This window comes from Dreissena polymorpha, chromosome 11 (assembly GCF_020536995.1).
Source record: "Dreissena polymorpha isolate Duluth1 chromosome 11, UMN_Dpol_1.0, whole genome shotgun sequence".
NCBI lineage: Eukaryota > Metazoa > Mollusca > Bivalvia > Myida > Dreissenidae > Dreissena > Dreissena polymorpha.
The window spans coordinates 66,348,853-66,365,649 of NC_068365.1; the positions used below are offsets into that span (position 1 = coordinate 66,348,853).

Consider the following 16,797-nt stretch of genomic DNA (forward strand, 5'->3'; position numbering starts at 1 on the left):
TGTATGCATTTTAGTTTGATACAAAGGCGCTCGATAGCAATGTTTTTGTATTTATTTTTTTTTTTAGTTACCCGTTGTGTATTATAATGATATACATACTAAATCAATAAACATCTTCCGACAAAAGGTCTTCTTAAAAAAAGATAGTTCGACAATTTACATAGATATTTACAAGGTTAATCACTCGCCATTTTAAAAAAGCAAAGGAAGTGCGTCATTAACCACAATCAAATCGCTGTCACCTCGCTCGCTTATTGAAAAGCGAGCGCATGCCGGGAACATCGCTCTTTCTCCATCTACTGTCAGTTGCAACAGAAACATCCACAGACGATGTGATAAATCCCTGTAATTATTGTTTCGCTCACTTAATGGGGTAATCAACAAAATATGTTGTAAATTGCATACACATGAATCATTCCTTACCACTTGTTTAACCGGGAACCTCGCTCTTTCTCTACAACAACAGCCAATACACACTATGGGCGCCAGATTTAATTTTTGATGCGCTGATTTATTAAAAATCACCATGGCAGACGACATCAAGTTAAAAATTGGTAAGGAAGGATTGGGCTGGACGGTTTGTAGTTGCATTACATTTGACTGGACGGTTTGTGGTGTCACAGCATTTGACCTGTGGTTTTTGATGTCACAATATTTGTCTGTCATAGCATTTGAATGTTAAATGTTGCAAAATATTTGACCCGCGTTCTGGGAAAACTTGCCACGATTTTACGGAAAGTGGCATTCAAGACTAGCCAGTGCAGTCCGCACAGGCTTATCAGGGACGACAGTTATCGAGTTAATGGAATTATGCCTTAACGATTTTACGGAAAGTGGCATTCAAGACTAGCCAGTGCAGTCCACACAGGCTTATCAGGGACGATAATTATCGTGTTTATGGAATTATGCCTTAACGATTTTACGGAAAGTGGCATTCAAGACTAGCCAGTGCAGTCCACATAGGCTTATCAGGGACGATAATTATCGTGTTTATGGAATTATGCCTTAACGATGTTACGGAAAGTGGCATTCCAGACTAGCCAGTGCAGTCCGCACAGGCTTATCAGGGACGATAGTTATCGAGTTTATGGAATTGTTTGTTTTAAGGAGGTCTCTTCTAATCGAAATTCTAGTGTCCTCACTGATTAGCCTCTGCCTAGTGTATGCGGAAAGTGTCCTCACTGATTAGCCTCTGCCTAGTGTATGCGGAAAGTGTCCTCACTGATTAGCCTCTGCCTAGTGTATGCGGAAAGTGTCCTCACTGATTAGCCTCTGCCTAGTGTATGCGGAAAGTGTCCTCACTGATTAGCCTCTGCCTAGTGTATGCGGAAAGTGTCCTCACTGATTAGCCTCTGCCTAGTGTATGCGGAAAGTGTCCTCACTGATTAGCCTCTGCCTAGTGTATGCGGAAAGTGTCCTCACTGATTAGCCTCTGCCTAGTGTATGCGGAAAGTGTCCTCACTGATTAGCCTCTGCCTAGTGTATGCGGAAAGTGTCCTCACTGATTAGCCTCTGCCTAGTGTATGCGGAAAGTGTCCTCACTGATTAGCCTCTGCCTAGTGTATGCGGAAAGTGTCCTCGCTGATTAGCCTCTGCCTAGTGTATGCGGAAAGTGTCCTCACTGATTAGCCTCTGCCTAGTGTATGCGGAAAGTGTCCTCACTGATTAGCCTCTGCCTAGTGTATGCGGAAAGTGTCCTCGCTGATTAGCCTCTGCCTAGTGTATGCGGAAAGTGTCCTCACTGATTAGCCTCTGCCTAGTGTATGCGGAAAGTGTCCTCGCTGATTAGCCTCTGCCTAGTGTATGCGGAAAGTGTCCTCACTGATTAGCCTCTGCCTAGTGTATGCGGAAAGTGTCCTCACTGATTAGCCTCTGCCTAGTGTATGCGGAAAGTGTCCTCGCTGATTAGCCTCTGCCTAGTGTATGCGGAAAGTGTCCTCACTGATTAGCCTCTGCCTAGTGTATGCGGAAAGTGTCCTCGCTGATTAGCCTCTGCCTAGTGTATGCGGAAAGTGTCCTCACTGATTAGCCTCTGCCTAGTGTATGCGGAAAGTGTCCTCACTGATTAGCCTCTGCCTAGTGTATGCGGAAAGTGTCCTCACTGATTAGCCTCTGCCTAGTGTATGCGGAAAGTGTCCTCACTGATTAGCCTCTGCCTAGTGTATGCGGAAAGTGTCCTCACTGATTAGCCTCTGCCTAGTGTATGCGGAAAGTGTCCTCGCTGATTAGCCTCTGCCTAGTGTATGCGGAAAGTGTCCTCGCTGATTAGCCTCTGCCTAGTGTATGCGGAAAGTGTCCTCACTGATTAGCCTCTGCCTAGTGTATGCGGAAAGTGTCCTCGCTGATTAGCCTCTGCCTAGTGTATGCGGAAAGTGTCCTCACTGATTAGCCTCTGCCTAGTGTATGCGGAAAGTGTCCTCGCTGATTAGCCTCTGCCTAGTGTATGCGGAAAGTGTCCTCGCTGATTAGCCTCTGCCTAGTGTACGCGGAAAGTGTCCTCACTGATTAGCCTCTGCCTAGTGTATGCGGAAAGTGTCCTCGCTGATTAGCCTCTGCCTAGTGTATGCGGAAAGTGTCCTCACTGATTAGCCTCTGCCTAGTGTATGCGGAAAGTGTCCTCGCTGATTAGCCTCTGCCTAGTGTATGCGGAAAGTGTCCTCGCTGATTAGCCTCTGCCTAGTGTATGCGGAAAGTGTCCTCACTGATTAGCCTCTGCCTAGTGTATGCGGAAAGTGTCCTCGCTGATTAGCCTCTGCCTAGTGTATGCGGAAAGTGTCCTCGCTGATTAGCCTCTGCCTAGTGTATGCGGAAAGTGTCCTCGCTGATTAGCCTCTGCCTAGTGTATGCGGAAAGTGTCCTCGCTGATTAGCCTCTGCCTAGTGTACGCGGAAAGTGTCCTCACTGATTAGCCTCTGCCTAGTGTATGCGGAAAGTGTCCTCGCTGATTAGCCTCTGCCTAGTGTATGCGGAAAGTGTCCTCGCTGATTAGCCTCTGCCTAGTGTACGCGGAAAGTGTCCTCACTGATTAGCCTCTGCCTAGTGTATGCGGAAAGTGTCCTCACTGATTAGCCTCTGCCTAGTGTATGCGGAAAGTGTCCTCACTGATTAGCCTCTGCCTAGTGTATGCGGAAAGTGTCCTCGCTGATTAGCCTCTGCCTAGTGTATGCGGAAAGTGTCCTCACTGATTAGCCTCTGCCTAGTGTACGCGGAAAGTGTCCTCGCTGATTAGCCTCTGCCTAGTGTATGCGGAAAGTGTCCTCACTGATTAGCCTCTGCCTAGTGTACGCGGAAAGTGTCCTCACTGATTAGCCTCTGCCTAGTGTATGCGGAAAGTGTCCTCGCTGATTAGCCTCTGCCTAGTGTATGCGGAAAGTGTCCTCGCTGATTAGCCTCTGCCTAGTGTATGCGGAAAGTGTCCTCACTGATTAGCCTCTGCCTAGTGTATGCGGAAAGTGTCCTCACTGATTAGCCTCTGCCTAGTGTATGCGGAAAGTGTCCTCGCTGATTAGCCTCTGCCTAGTGTATGCGGAAAGTGTCCTCACTGATTAGCCTCTGCCTAGTGTATGCGGAAAGTGTCCTCACTGATTAGCCTCTGCCTAGTGTATGCGGAAAGTGTCCTCGCTGATTAGCCTCTGCCTAGTGTATGCGGAAAGTGTCCTCGCTGATTAGCCTCTGCCTAGTGTATGCGGAAAGTGTCCTCACTGATTAGCCTCTGCCTAGTGTATGCGGAAAGTGTCCTCACTGATTAGCCTCTGCCTAGTGTATGCGGAAAGTGTCCTCACTGATTAGCCTCTGCCTAGTGTATGTGGAAAGTGTCCTCACTGATTAGCCTCTGCCTAGTGTATGCGGAAAGTGTCCTCACTGATTAGCCTCTGCCTAGTGTATGCGGAAAGTGTCCTCACTGATTAGCCTCTGCCTAGTGTATGCGGAAAGTGTCCTCACTGATTAGCCTCTGCCTAGTGTATGCGGAAAGTGTCCTCGCTGATTAGCCTCTGCCTAGTGTATGCGGAAAGTGTCCTCGCTGATTAGCCTCTGCCTAGTGTATGCGGAAAGTGTCCTCACTGATTAGCCTCTGCCTAGTGTATGCGGAAAGTGTCCTCACTGATTAGCCTCTGCCTAGTGTATGCGGAAAGTGTCCTCACTGATTAGCCTCTGCCTAGTGTATGCGGAAAGTGTCCTCACTGATTAGCCTCTGCCTAGTGTATGCGGAAAGTGTCCTCACTGATTAGCCTCTGCCTAGTGTATGTGGAAAGTGTCCTCACTGATTAGCCTCTGCCTAGTGTATGCGGAAAGTGTCCTCACTGATTAGCCTCTGCCTAGTGTATGCGGAAAGTGTCCTCACTGATTAGCCTCTGCCTAGTGTATGCGGAAAGTGTCCTCACTGATTAGCCTCTGCCTAGTGTATGTGCGGAAAGTGTCCTCGCTGATTAGCCTCTGCGGACTGCACCGACTAAAAAGGAAAGACACTTTGCGCGCATACATTCAGACTTATTAATTAGAACGAGGTTTATAAACTGATTTGCCTTCGTTATTACATTTAAATTATCAATTATTTATTTTCTTTAACTGCTTAAAAGTTTGTATACAAACACATTTAGATCTACAATTATTCGCGCATTTATTTTATAAAAAAAATTATCTTAAAATGTGTCGCCTTACAACAAGTATTACATGTGGTTATATACTCTGCTAAAATGTTGATATATTGTATTCAGTCATGTGTTATCCACCTATTATTAATACAATATTGACGAAAGATCATTATAAAAATCTTAATATTAAAACTGTTTTATAGGCTGCATTCTACTTTTTTGATTGCAGAGGAAATATAATATTTGAAACATACATTTTCATAAAAACGGTAATTCAATCTTTAAATACATGGGTATACATTTGAAATTTCCATTCAAAATCCTGATTTCATCTTTTCCTAGTTGATCTTACGCTTGAAATCAGCGCTTCTGTGCTCCACAAATAAGTTGAACACCTTGACATAAAAAATAATAGAAATATCACAGCAGGGCTCGCGTGTCATGTGTAATCTTTTGGGCGAACTTTCGTAAAAAATCAATTATCTAATTGAGTGTTTTTTTTATTTCATCCGAAGGGTTTATTACGTTACATCAAGTACTTTGTACCGGGAGAAAACGACGCTTAATGAATGTGCATAAAGTATCGTCCCCGATTAGTATTTGCCAGCAGCACACGCTTATCATCGACGACACATTTATTCTTGTTTCGTTTAAAAGAAAACTGCCATAAAAGCGGAAAGTGTACTTCTTGATTAGCATGTGCGGACTGCACAGGCTAATCTGGGACGACATTTGTAGCACATGTATTAATCGTCTCCGAGCGAAGCTTAAATATGTGTATATACTAAAGCTCTGTGAGCGAATGGAATACTTCAATTACTGTCCACTTTGTACTAATGTTTTACTGAATTACTTCAGAGGCATCACAAGCGATCACGTGTATGATAATTATTTGATTGGGAAGTACACAGTTGTTATAATTTAACATATTTGTGTTTTGTTTTTGAGCGGTTAGATGTTCATGCAAAACGTTCTTGAATGAATTTATTTCAGTATGTATCCACTGGAACTTGGAAGACCTATGAGACATATGAGACCTAATAAACCATCACCACTTTGTCCCCTTAGTTCTTTAAACCCCATCACCGCTTTGTCACCTATGTGAATTAAACCTCATCACCGTTTTATCGCCTATGTGACTTTAACCCCATCACGGCTTCATCGCCTACGTGACTTAAACCCCGTCATCGATGCGTCGCCTATGAGACTTAAACCAAGGTATTCAAGTATATCAGATATTGTAAAGCACGAACTTCGAGAGGTTTTAACAAATATAAATATTTGGCAGGGTTGTTCTTGACTTTACAGTGGATATTTATGTTTATATGTTATAACTCCATACGATATCCAGAGAAACAATACATATATAAATGAGAAACGTAGACAATAATACATTTATGAGAAACGTAGATAATTAGTATGTTAAGAATACCTATTGTTTTATTTCCCTGGGATGGCATATCGAGATATAACACATAAAACATAAAATAACGTTAACATTTATTTTTATTTAAAGCTTTTTGAAAACTGTGATATTCGAGCCGCGTTCTGTAAAAACTAGATTCAATGCATGGGCGTGAAGTGTCAGTCCGCACAGACATATCAGGGACGATGGTTTCCGCGTTTATAATATGTAACGCTGACAGGAAGTCACTTCTAAACGAATATCCAATTTAAATTGACTGTTCGTCCATAATGATTTGCATACATAACAATATTATCTCGCTAAATTAGCGCATAATTAAAAAAAAAAGATAAATATAAACTCACAAATCAGGGACGTTATCGCCGTGGCGTTGCGTATATGTTGTCCGCTTAGCGACAAGGAGGTCGCGATTTCCCTCAAACGAAACCATTAGCAGTTCTACCCAGGAAACGGACTCGAGAGCGTTTCAAAAAGCCTTCAACTTTCAATGCAATCGAGGTTTAGACTTGTATCAGGGACTGATTTATACAATGGTAATAGACATGTTGCGCGTGCGAGCATAACATCAATAGTTTAATTTTATGCATTCATGTTCGTACCCGTATCTCCCATCGCTAGCTTTCGTAACGATGAACGTGACGTATTGTTGACGTCGAATGCTTAATCTAGGGGACACGAATAGTCAACGCGCCATGCGGAACCTCACTTTCGAACACCTGAAGATGCCTGCTGGGTAAATCGGTGTCAAACAGCGGTGGATCGGAAACAAATAATTTATAAATCACAGTGCGTTGGACATTGTCCACGTGTTTTTCGCGCCTCGACTTATTGACTTCACATGTATGCGTGTTTATTACAAGGCGCCGAAACCTTTATAACTTTCGCCCGACGACCAATCGACTTTCACATGGCGTCCAACTGTCATTGACCTAACGCTACGTTCCGTGTGAAATATTAAAGTGAGACAGACACCAAGATGCGGCAATACATCGATGTCTTATCAAAATGCATACGACAACTTTACGACTAATGTTTTGGATGACAGCAAATAAACGCAAGTGCGTTACGTATGATCCCAGTTTAGCATGAGCAGTACGCGCAGGCTAATCAAGGACGATAATTTTGCATATTGTTTGTGTATAGAGGAAGTATATTCTAAACACAACTCTATTCCAATTACACTGAACATACATGTAATAAGCCCAGTTTTTCCCAGAGCGCGGACTCATCTGTCTTATGATGTTCGATCAGACGGGCCCCAACATACCACATGAGACTCCGGCGTCCTCGTTGTGGTTACCATTGTCCTGTCCTTGCCGTCAAACGCGCAGTCCCGGATATCCTGTTCAGTTCCCGTGCACTACACATCGTCCATCTAGATGTAGCTACTTCCTGATCAGAATACCGCCTCAATGTATTATCTAGTAGTGATCTTCCTGATGAAATCAATTTTGTATGAAATATAAAAGATGCGTTCGAATGTTGCGTTCATCAAATTATTTCGAATTTCCGAAATGAACTTAAATGTGTAACAAACATCATCGTCATTAACAACATAATAATCTTCTTCACCATCAGAACTCTTGTCTCAACGCAAGTGCCTAATGCGCTTATTTTTTCTTTTAAAGGAAGTCTCTTCTAAATACAAATCCAGTTTAGCGGGAAGTGTAGTGCCTGATTTAACTGAGCGGACTTCAACAAATCCAGTTTAGCGGGAAGTGTAGTGCCTGATTTAACTGAGCGGACTTCAACAAATCCAGTTTAGCGGGAAGTGTAGTGCCTGATTTAACTGAGCGGACTTCACAGGCTTATCTGGAACCACATTTAACGCACATGCATTAAGTCGAGTGTTCCGAGAGCGCGTCATACGATGCCCGAGGCCCAGCTGTCGACAAACGACGGCTGCGTTCGCGTCGTCTCAATTGTCATCACACACTGTGCCTCACTTGTCCGCGTGAAACACCTCCACGCCCCCTTCCCCCGCAAGACGCACGTTCCTTGTTTTGAATATGGTCTCCAGCTCTGCATGAGGAATATTTTGTAATTTAAATTTTACCTATTTATTTCAGTTCGTTTGCATTGAAATCCAAAGGCTTACTGTAACACTCGCATGCCAGTTTCCTGGGAAGAACCCGTTCTTGGTGTCTTTGGGGGAGAACTAAAGAACGTTCTCAAAGGGGGTAGAACATATGAACACCCGGTCGCTAGAAGAACACCATATCTACTTCACAACGGCGACCTTTTGATGGTGAAATTATGTCGAGAGTTTTGTTAGTATATGAGTTTGAATTTATGAATGAATACATGAGTTAGTTTTTGAATGTAATGTATAGGAACAATAGATGGTTTTCGATAATTGTTTGAATGTAGGAAAGATACAGGAAACAACGGGTGGAAAAACAGCAGACAAGTAACACGATAATGTGGACGGATGAGTGAGTATATGGCTATAGATTTATTAATCAATTATGACGCAGTGGAAAATGTGATTTTCGATATTTGTATGAATTAAGACAGGAAGGGAGAAGATAACACGAGAGGAAAAATCAGGTGTAATGCAAATCTTCTGATCGGTGAAAACAAAGAGTACTTATTTATCAGCAATATGTAACTTCATTTGTATTACTAAGTTAATATTGGGCTGCGATAATCACGATAATTATCCGCACGTAATTCGTGATTGCACAACCAAATTTTCTTCCAGCATTTAAAACCTTACTCACCGGGTTCATCCCTGTTCCTCATCTGCTAGCTGGCAGGGGCAGACGACTCGGCACGGTATCAGCAGTTTCCGCCCTAAAATTCGCGTGCCGCTCGATCTGCAAAACAAGCGACACGCACGTTTCAGGTGTGTTTCTCTTTCTCAGCTATAAAGAAAAAAGGGACTTACAACTTTAAGCGGAATCATTTTAGCCTCGTTCAGGGAACCCCGAGATATATACATGTCCGTAAGGTGTAGTTCCAGATAAGCCTGTTCAGTCCGCACATGCTAATCAGGTACGATATTGTCCACTTTTATGGAAGTGTTTTGTTAAAAGGGATCTCTTCTTAGCAAACATCCATTTAGACGGAAAGCGGCGTCCGTGACTAGCATGTAAAAACTACAGAGGCTAATTGGGGATGCCATTTTACGCACATGCATTAAGCCCAGCTTTATCAGCACGAGGTTCATATGAACAATTATGGTATATAGCATAATTATACATGCATGAGCCTAAATTGTTTGATTTGCACATGATCGTAAAGTAGATCGTTCCAGACTAGCCTGTGCATTCTGCACAAGTTAATACTAGACGACACTCTCCTCTTTGATGCGATTTATCCTTTAAAGTTAGTCTCTTCTCCACTCAAATCCAGTTTAGGCTGAAGGTGTCGTCCTTGATTAATCTGTTCGGACTTCATAGGCTAATCTGGGACGACACTTTACGCACGTGCATTAAGACCGGTTTTCCCATAACTATAGCTCCTATAGCTCGCAAACACAAACTCGACACCTGTACACTTTATAAGCAGGAATTTCGCACTTGAACCCTTGAATGAAAAAGCAAGCTTAAATTCCACTAATCTGTTGGTACAAATAGCGCTGACTTCTTGAAGATTCTCTCGAAATCACATACGTATAAGCCATTATTACCATTGTTGGATTTAATGTGCTGATGTTGCCGTGGTGTTGGCAATCGTGATACATCGACTATCTCCGGAATCCTCCGTAAGATTGTTATATGCAATAAATCGTCTGCTGATCGAGAGTGTGGTGTTGGTTGGTTTGTCCAACGTCCAGCTTAAGTCGGTATAAGTCGAGTATGTCCTTTATCAACCGTTATTATTTGAATGAAACTTCCATATGTGGATTCAGTACGTAAACATTGTTTGAACCTTGATATCGGTGGGATTTTCCCTAGTCTATTTGCTAGTTTACTTCGGTTATCGTCTAGTGGGTCCTATATTTATGATCTGGTTTGTTCGTGCACGAAATAAATGATAACAGTCACAAGTTATGGTATTTCAAGTATATATTCAAAGCTTTGATTCCAAAACATAAACTTATGTATTTATGCATACAGGTTTGTGTCAGTTAATGCTGTCAAGCTATATATGTGTTCAGAAAACGTATACTCGTCAAATAAAATGATACTAACGTTGGCCTCTTTCTTATATCTGGAAGTCGTCTATCGCTATATCCCCGAAAGCCACAGAGCCACGCGATGCAACGATTTTCACGACTGTTCCAGTCACGTGAACGGGAAGTTCTGCGCATTCGCTCTGTCAGATATTGAGCGAGAAATACGCCTCCTCAGGCGACCATATCAGTGTCTTAGTTGTCGCGATCGTCAAGAAGACTTGAAATTCAATACAAATACTCACCTGAACGACAAAAGAGACGTCATTAAGGCAAGTATGCATTTTGGTCGTGCGCTGTGTCATTATTGCAGGGATATTTGTCTGTGTGGCGTGTTGCCGTGTCTGTGACAATCAAACCCGCAAACACGACTGAATGACCAAAATACTCGCAAGAAACACACAGGGGGAGGGACTAAACGGCATGCATGGCATTTGTTTTTTTTAATGTCACTGTGGTGCGTTGTCGTGTCAAACTCGCCAATACGCCAGAACGATATTAAAGAAGGCTTCAACAATCAAACTCTGCGCGATTTATTATGACTCATCGACAAATTATAGTTTTACTATATAGAGAATAATAGGTTAGTGTTGATTATAGATCAGGTTTATCATGCGAGGCTTAGAAAACAAAAAGCACGAGCCTTGGCGAGTGCTTTTTCGTTTTCGTGCCGAGCATGATAAACCTGATCTATAATCAACACTAACCTATTATTCTATTTATCCCACTTTTTTTATTCAGTAAACCTTTTTATTTTCACAAAATTAGTTTTCATGAGTGTTTGTCGTACTTTGATAATGACTGTAGTGTAACCAAGATCAGTGTATTACTCCGCGTTCCAAAAATAACCGCTGATCAAATTGTCATTTAAAATAATCAGAATATCGTTCTGTGACAAAGAATCGTGCGTTACTAATAACAATTTTATTCATATTGAATTGCAAATCTAAAAGTTTTATAACATTAATATAACATTTAGTTGTTCAATACAAGGAACTACATTTGTATACAACGTAGCCTAACACCACACACAATTCACTTTCGATGTTCAAACTATCAACTAGAACACGAGGTGCAAAACATTTGCTTCTTTGTTGTAATATGTGGTTATTTCGTGACGAAATAACAATAACAACTTGGATTTAATCTAATTATTCACATTAAAATTTTGAATGTGGAAAGTGGCACCAAAGAATTGTGAGGCAAAGTTGTTCGAACGAGAGAAAGACATTTGCTGGTGAAGTGACTGGGTGGGACGAAAATCAAGATCAACTTGTTCAACGGTAGACAGTGGTTGTGTAGGCTGCATTTCGACCATAGTTTCAGTGCATGAAGGTGAACAAGAGGAAGCTGTTTGTTTGTTACATTTACTGGACTGAGCAAGAATGTTGGAACACTTTTGCTGCTGTTCAACAGATATGGTGGAATAATTGGTTATGGACTGGACATTTTTGTGCCCTGTTATGGCCATGATTTCAGTGGGTGGAATGTTTGCATTTCGAAGTTTTTGGACCAGGAATTTGCGAACTGAGTGGTTGGTTATTCTCTTGTGCTCGGGAAAGCCGGCGTCTTTTGCCATGGCCTTCAGCATCTGACCCAGCTTGTTGACACCCAATTGTTGACGCAAGAACCACTGGGATGCAGTGTCAATTGTGCGTGTTGCCAGGTAGAAAGGGTGCTGATCTGAAGAAAAATCAGATGGACGCATATTCGAGTACAGCTTGTAAATTAACACGGGATTTCTTGGTCCAGAAGTGCCGAACATCTTGGGAGACACTTTTCTTATGTCAGCGATGTTCTCTCCTGTGCGCGTTTTCGTTTGCCGCTCGTTTAACTCGAGATACTCGACACCATTCGAGTCTACACGGAGGCGGACGTCTCCCCACCTAACAAAATACAAGAATCTTAATTTAATGTCAGATATGAAATATAATAAAATACAGCATTTAAGTTGAAGCGGATGTACTTAGTGAATGGGGTGAAAAAATAATGAGAAAAATTGATACATATTTTGTGTGTTTGTGTGTAAAAATGTTTCTTACCGCAAATTGTATTGCTCCGTTGTACCTCGCAAGCCAAAATGAAGGCAGTTGTTCAACCAGACTGTATTTAACAAGGCTTTCGGAGACTCCGTGCCAAGGATCCCCTTCTCCCAGAGCAGATCGATGTCGGTATCACTCAGCGGATGGGCCTCCCTAGGACGGTTTCCCATACCCTAAATTGGTGATTTATATTTATTATACTGTTTCATTTAACTTTTCGACTATATTTTTTAATTTAAATTTATTTTTTGAGTATTCTATTTTTCGTAGGCTTACAGTATTACTTTTAATGTGACTTTTAGACTTTTATTTATTAACTGCAACTTTATATCGACAGGGTATTAGTTTCGTACAGACTACACTTGGGATTTTTTCCCAATTTTGTCATAAATGATACGTTTTCTGTTGAATATGTTATTTTTGCCAAATTTCTTTTAGTTATAACCGTTCATCTCAATTTTACCTGTTTCTTAAGACTTTTTTTCTTTGCATTGTAGGTGTCCCTTGTGAGTGCAAATTGGGCTCCAGTCCCTGTCATGACTGAACATCCATAGCGATGTCGTTTCAGGTACCTGTCAACACTAGCAATGATGCCACGGAGGGAGCTTGGTTCAAAATCTGTGCCATTTGACTTTTTAAGGGACAACAGGAAAGTGGCCAAATACTCATCAAGAAGAGTTGGTTCTATGTGGTGGATTTCTTTTGATTCAGCTTTTGACATAAGAAACCTTTTAAATTTGTTTATGTCAGACAAGGTCTTCGATACAGTCTTTTTATTTTCATTTTGGACAATGAAATCACCAACATCAGTGAGGTTAACATCTAAGAACTCTTTATTCTCATGCAGATCTAAAGTTGGGGGGAAGACATTGCTACTGGATGGTGCGTTACTACTGGGGCTGGTTTCGTGATCAATGGTCAATTCAATTTCATTTGTGAACAAAATAGATGGATCAAACCCATATTGTTCCTGGAACTGGCTTAGTGTTAATTCCACTTCAGTTGCTTGTTGCTCATGTTCATTATTTAATTCATCCCAAGTTAATGAGAAATTGACTTTGTCATATTCGTCAGACATTTTGAGGGGTTTACGATTTCGCAGACGATTGTGTTCTATAGTCAAAGGGGAGCAACTCGAACTGACTTCTTCAAAGGGGAGCAACAACAACAGAACCTATTTGCAACATAGTGTTAAATTTACATAATACTAGAGGTTTTAATAAAAATAAATGACAAAAAACACGGTTTTTTGCTACTTTTATTTGTTTTAAGGTCATTAAGATTGACAAACATTTGAGATTGTTTTTATTATTGATGCACTTGGCAAATACAGGCGACGAGGTGCGTGGGAAAAAGTAGTCCCGGTTCGGCAGTTGATGACGTCATTTCGTGCCATTGATTATAGCCTTGCCGTTGATTATAGATGAAATTTAATCAACGGGGCTTTAATCAACCGATTTCGGTGTAAAAGTGGGATAAAATTGATGTTTTGACAACCATGAAACACTTACACGCGACATATACATTTAATGTACTTTGCGATATCTCGGCGAACATAAACGAAAATGAGAAAGCTGTTCCTTGAAAATGTTCCATGTCCGAGAAAATGTTCCTTGCATATCCTAACTTCAGTTTTACTGATGCGATGTCGCCGCTACTTCCGGTCTATGAATCGGCGACCAGGCAGTAGTCTTAAAAACAATTGAAATATATATTCATTCAAGTTTTGAATTTATAATCTAATGGACCTCACAAGTATTTTTAAACTCAGTGCAGCTATCAGGCTTATAAATACAAATATAATGCATAATTAACCTAACTTAACATATTGTTTTGAATTGTCCCTGTTGCACAAAATTATTTTTTACTGCGCTTCATTATGCAGACAGAATTTGTATGTCATACATATGTAATTCACTAAAATATTTCTATGAATTTTCGGAACTACTTCCACAACATAAGAATATGCTCACGTTTTGTTTCGAAATAACACATCTATTTATTCTTAAAGGCGGGTCGTGATAGAAATCGATATGTTCATTTAAAAAAAAAAACAGTTTATTTGTTAATATGGAGGGTCATGGTATACCGGAAGTTGAAAGCTGTGATCGGCATACCTTCATCGGTCACATGGGATGTTTATCGGACCCAGCTCCATCTGTAGTCCTGAAAAGGGATACAACTCACGCTTATTAAACGCGCTCTTACAAATTTCCGATATAGTACCTTTTTAAAGATATGTTCGTACCCCTTTTGATATAATGGGTACGAATAATATGTGTGCTTTTCCATAGATGTTAATCTGTGCATTATCCAATAACATTTCAATTATTTCAAACCTAGGAATGTTCAGGCTGTACAAATAACGAAGGAACGAATGTCCCGGCTCAAAATATTGTGAAAACAAACAGTGTTTCCGGCTTGTCAAAACACCGTAGGAACGAACGTCCGGGTTGTCAAAATAAAGTAGGAAAAAACGGTCGGTTATCAAAATAATTTATGAACGAATAGCGCGCTGTCAAAATAATTTAGCGAGGGAACCAAAATCCGAACCCGGGCGATGTAAGATATAAACATAGAACAGACATAGAAACCATCCCACAATTGATCTTCGTTCCGGCTTACACTGGTCTTAGAGCATGTTAGTATTGCCTTGTCCCATATGAGCATGTGCAGTTACTGCAGGCTAAACAGGGACGACACTTTTCGCTTTAATGGAATTTATCGTTCAAATGAAGTCTCTGCTTATCGGAAATTCAGTGTAAGCGGAATATGTTGTCCCTGATTATTGTATGCGGACTGCGCAGGCTAATATGGGATGACACTTTACGCACATGCATTAAGCCATGTATTCCAGAACGTGACTTACATATTCATAATTCATTGCATAGTATATATTACAATATAACCGGCACCTTTCGGCAGTCTGCACATCGTATTTTCACTCACTCCTCAGTTCGAGATGTCACTGAAGTTGCACAACTGCACATGCGACATGGCATCTAAATCATACAAATGCTATAGTCACTACCTGTTCCAAGGCTCTGTTTCTCAAAATACTTAAGTCCCTTTTAAGAATAACCTGATTAAGACGTTAATGCAACTGATTTATAACCCAGTTGTCCCAGAACGAGGCTCGTGGTACAATAGTCTTATATTGATGCATGCAGTTATTCGGCTTAGTTTTCAAGTAATATCTTTTCCATATTACATAAATAGTGACTTGTATAAACACCTATCTCTGTACGCTGGATGCCCATTATTTTTAATAACATGTTTGTTTATATTTGCGTTGAAGATCGCCTTAATAGATTTACATAATTTTTTATGTCATTAAACGAAATCTGTAATAGTCCATTAATACTCAAAATACCAGGGGAAAATACTCAAAATACATTGTATTGAAATTATTGGCGTTTGCTCCTTGCACTGATCCATTTCAAGCGAATCTAAACCGCAATCATCGGAGTATTCCGGCCTTAAACATTGTCTTGACTTATGCGACACCTTAGATATGCCTATGCACGAAACTAGGACGAAACTGTAAGCTGACAAGGCCCAAAATCATTTAAACATCCATTAGGTGGTTTGAATGATGTATATACCCTACATGTCGTAGCTGTATGAAATGTTGAATATATATATATAGATATATGCAATCGAGCTAAAATAAAAAGGTTTAAACTAAACTCCATCAATGCAATTGAGGCATATATATATATATATATATATATATATATATATATATATATATATATATATATATATATATATATATATATATATGCCTCAATTGCATTGATGGAGTTTAGTTTAAACCTTTTTATTTTAGCTCGATTGCATCGAAAGCCTAAGGCTTATATAAACGCTCTCGAGTCCGTTTCCTGGACCTAGAACCAGTACTGGGTTTCATTGGGAGAGATCTAAAGAACGCTCCCACGGTAGGGATCGAACCCGTGACCTCCCGATCGCTTGGCGGACAGCACGAGGTCACGCGTTCGATCCCCACCGTGGGAGCGTTCTTTAAATCTCTCCCAAAGACACTTAGTACTGGTGTGATTAAGTTTGTGGTTGAACCCGCTTAAACTGACGTCATTTTTTTACCCGGGAAGAATATTAGTATTTCGTTTACAAAATAAGTCATTCGCGGCAATGTTGTGATTTTTCAAGATACGAAGAAATGGGGGCAAGTATTTGTTTGTTCATGGTCGTAGTGTAATTCAAGTTTTCGTTTGAAATGTGATAATTCTATTGCTTTAATAACATGAACCGTTTGAACTAAAAGTAACACAAACTGTTGCAGTTTACCCCAATAGCGTTAAGTAAACTACTGTGCGCTATCCAAATTTAAATCAATTATTAGTGTTATGTTATGCGTTATTAAACGGTATTATTTATGTATATTTTAAATCAACGTTTTCTGTAAATTAACCCTAAAAGCTCAAGCATGTAGTTTGCAATTATATAATGTGCATATAGTTTGTAATATTATTCAGTTTAAGCATTTTATCCGATGCACATTTGCAAACAACTGAATTTATATATGAGATCGGCAGTGCAAAAAACGCATGCATGAACATGTTAAGTGCTAAGATCGGCGTTGTTTTCCAAAAAAAA

The 16,797-nt window shown here is 40.6% G+C and overlaps 3 protein-coding genes across 3 annotated transcripts in view; 1 reads left to right on the forward strand and 2 right to left on the reverse strand.

The window, feature by feature from the left end:
• The window catches only part of LOC127850612 (uncharacterized), a 1,644,088-nt gene that overhangs the window by 263,476 nt on the left and 1,363,815 nt on the right, over positions 1 to 16,797 (forward strand).
• Positions 1 to 16,797, reverse strand: part of LOC127850614 (uncharacterized) — a 182,634-nt gene that overhangs the window by 47,684 nt on the left and 118,153 nt on the right. The gene's annotated exons all lie outside the window — the stretch shown is intronic.
• LOC127850619 (uncharacterized protein KIAA1958-like) lies at positions 11,217 to 12,901 on the reverse strand. Its single transcript, XM_052383793.1, has 3 exons — positions 12,644 to 12,901; positions 12,181 to 12,353; positions 11,217 to 12,024 (listed from the first exon to the last, which is right to left on the reverse strand). The coding sequence occupies exons 1-3, from the start codon at positions 12,899 to 12,901 to the stop codon at positions 11,286 to 11,288; spliced, it is 1,170 nt and encodes a 389-aa protein (XP_052239753.1). The 3' UTR covers positions 11,217 to 11,285.

What these genes read in the sequence shown, in the direction of transcription:
- LOC127850619 (XM_052383793.1), bottom strand. Translation starts at nt 12,901, where the DNA reads ATGTCAAAAGCTGAATCAAAAGAAATCCACCACATAGAACCAACTCTT. An exon ending in AAAAAAGTCTTAAGAAACAG is followed by an intron (nt 12,354 to 12,643) that starts GTAAAATTGAGA and finishes TCACCAATTTAG; the next exon opens with GGTATGGGAAACCGTCCTAG. An exon ending in ACGGAGCAATACAATTTGCG is followed by an intron (nt 12,025 to 12,180) that starts GTAAGAAACATT and finishes GTATTTTGTTAG; the next exon opens with GTGGGGAGACGTCCGCCTCC.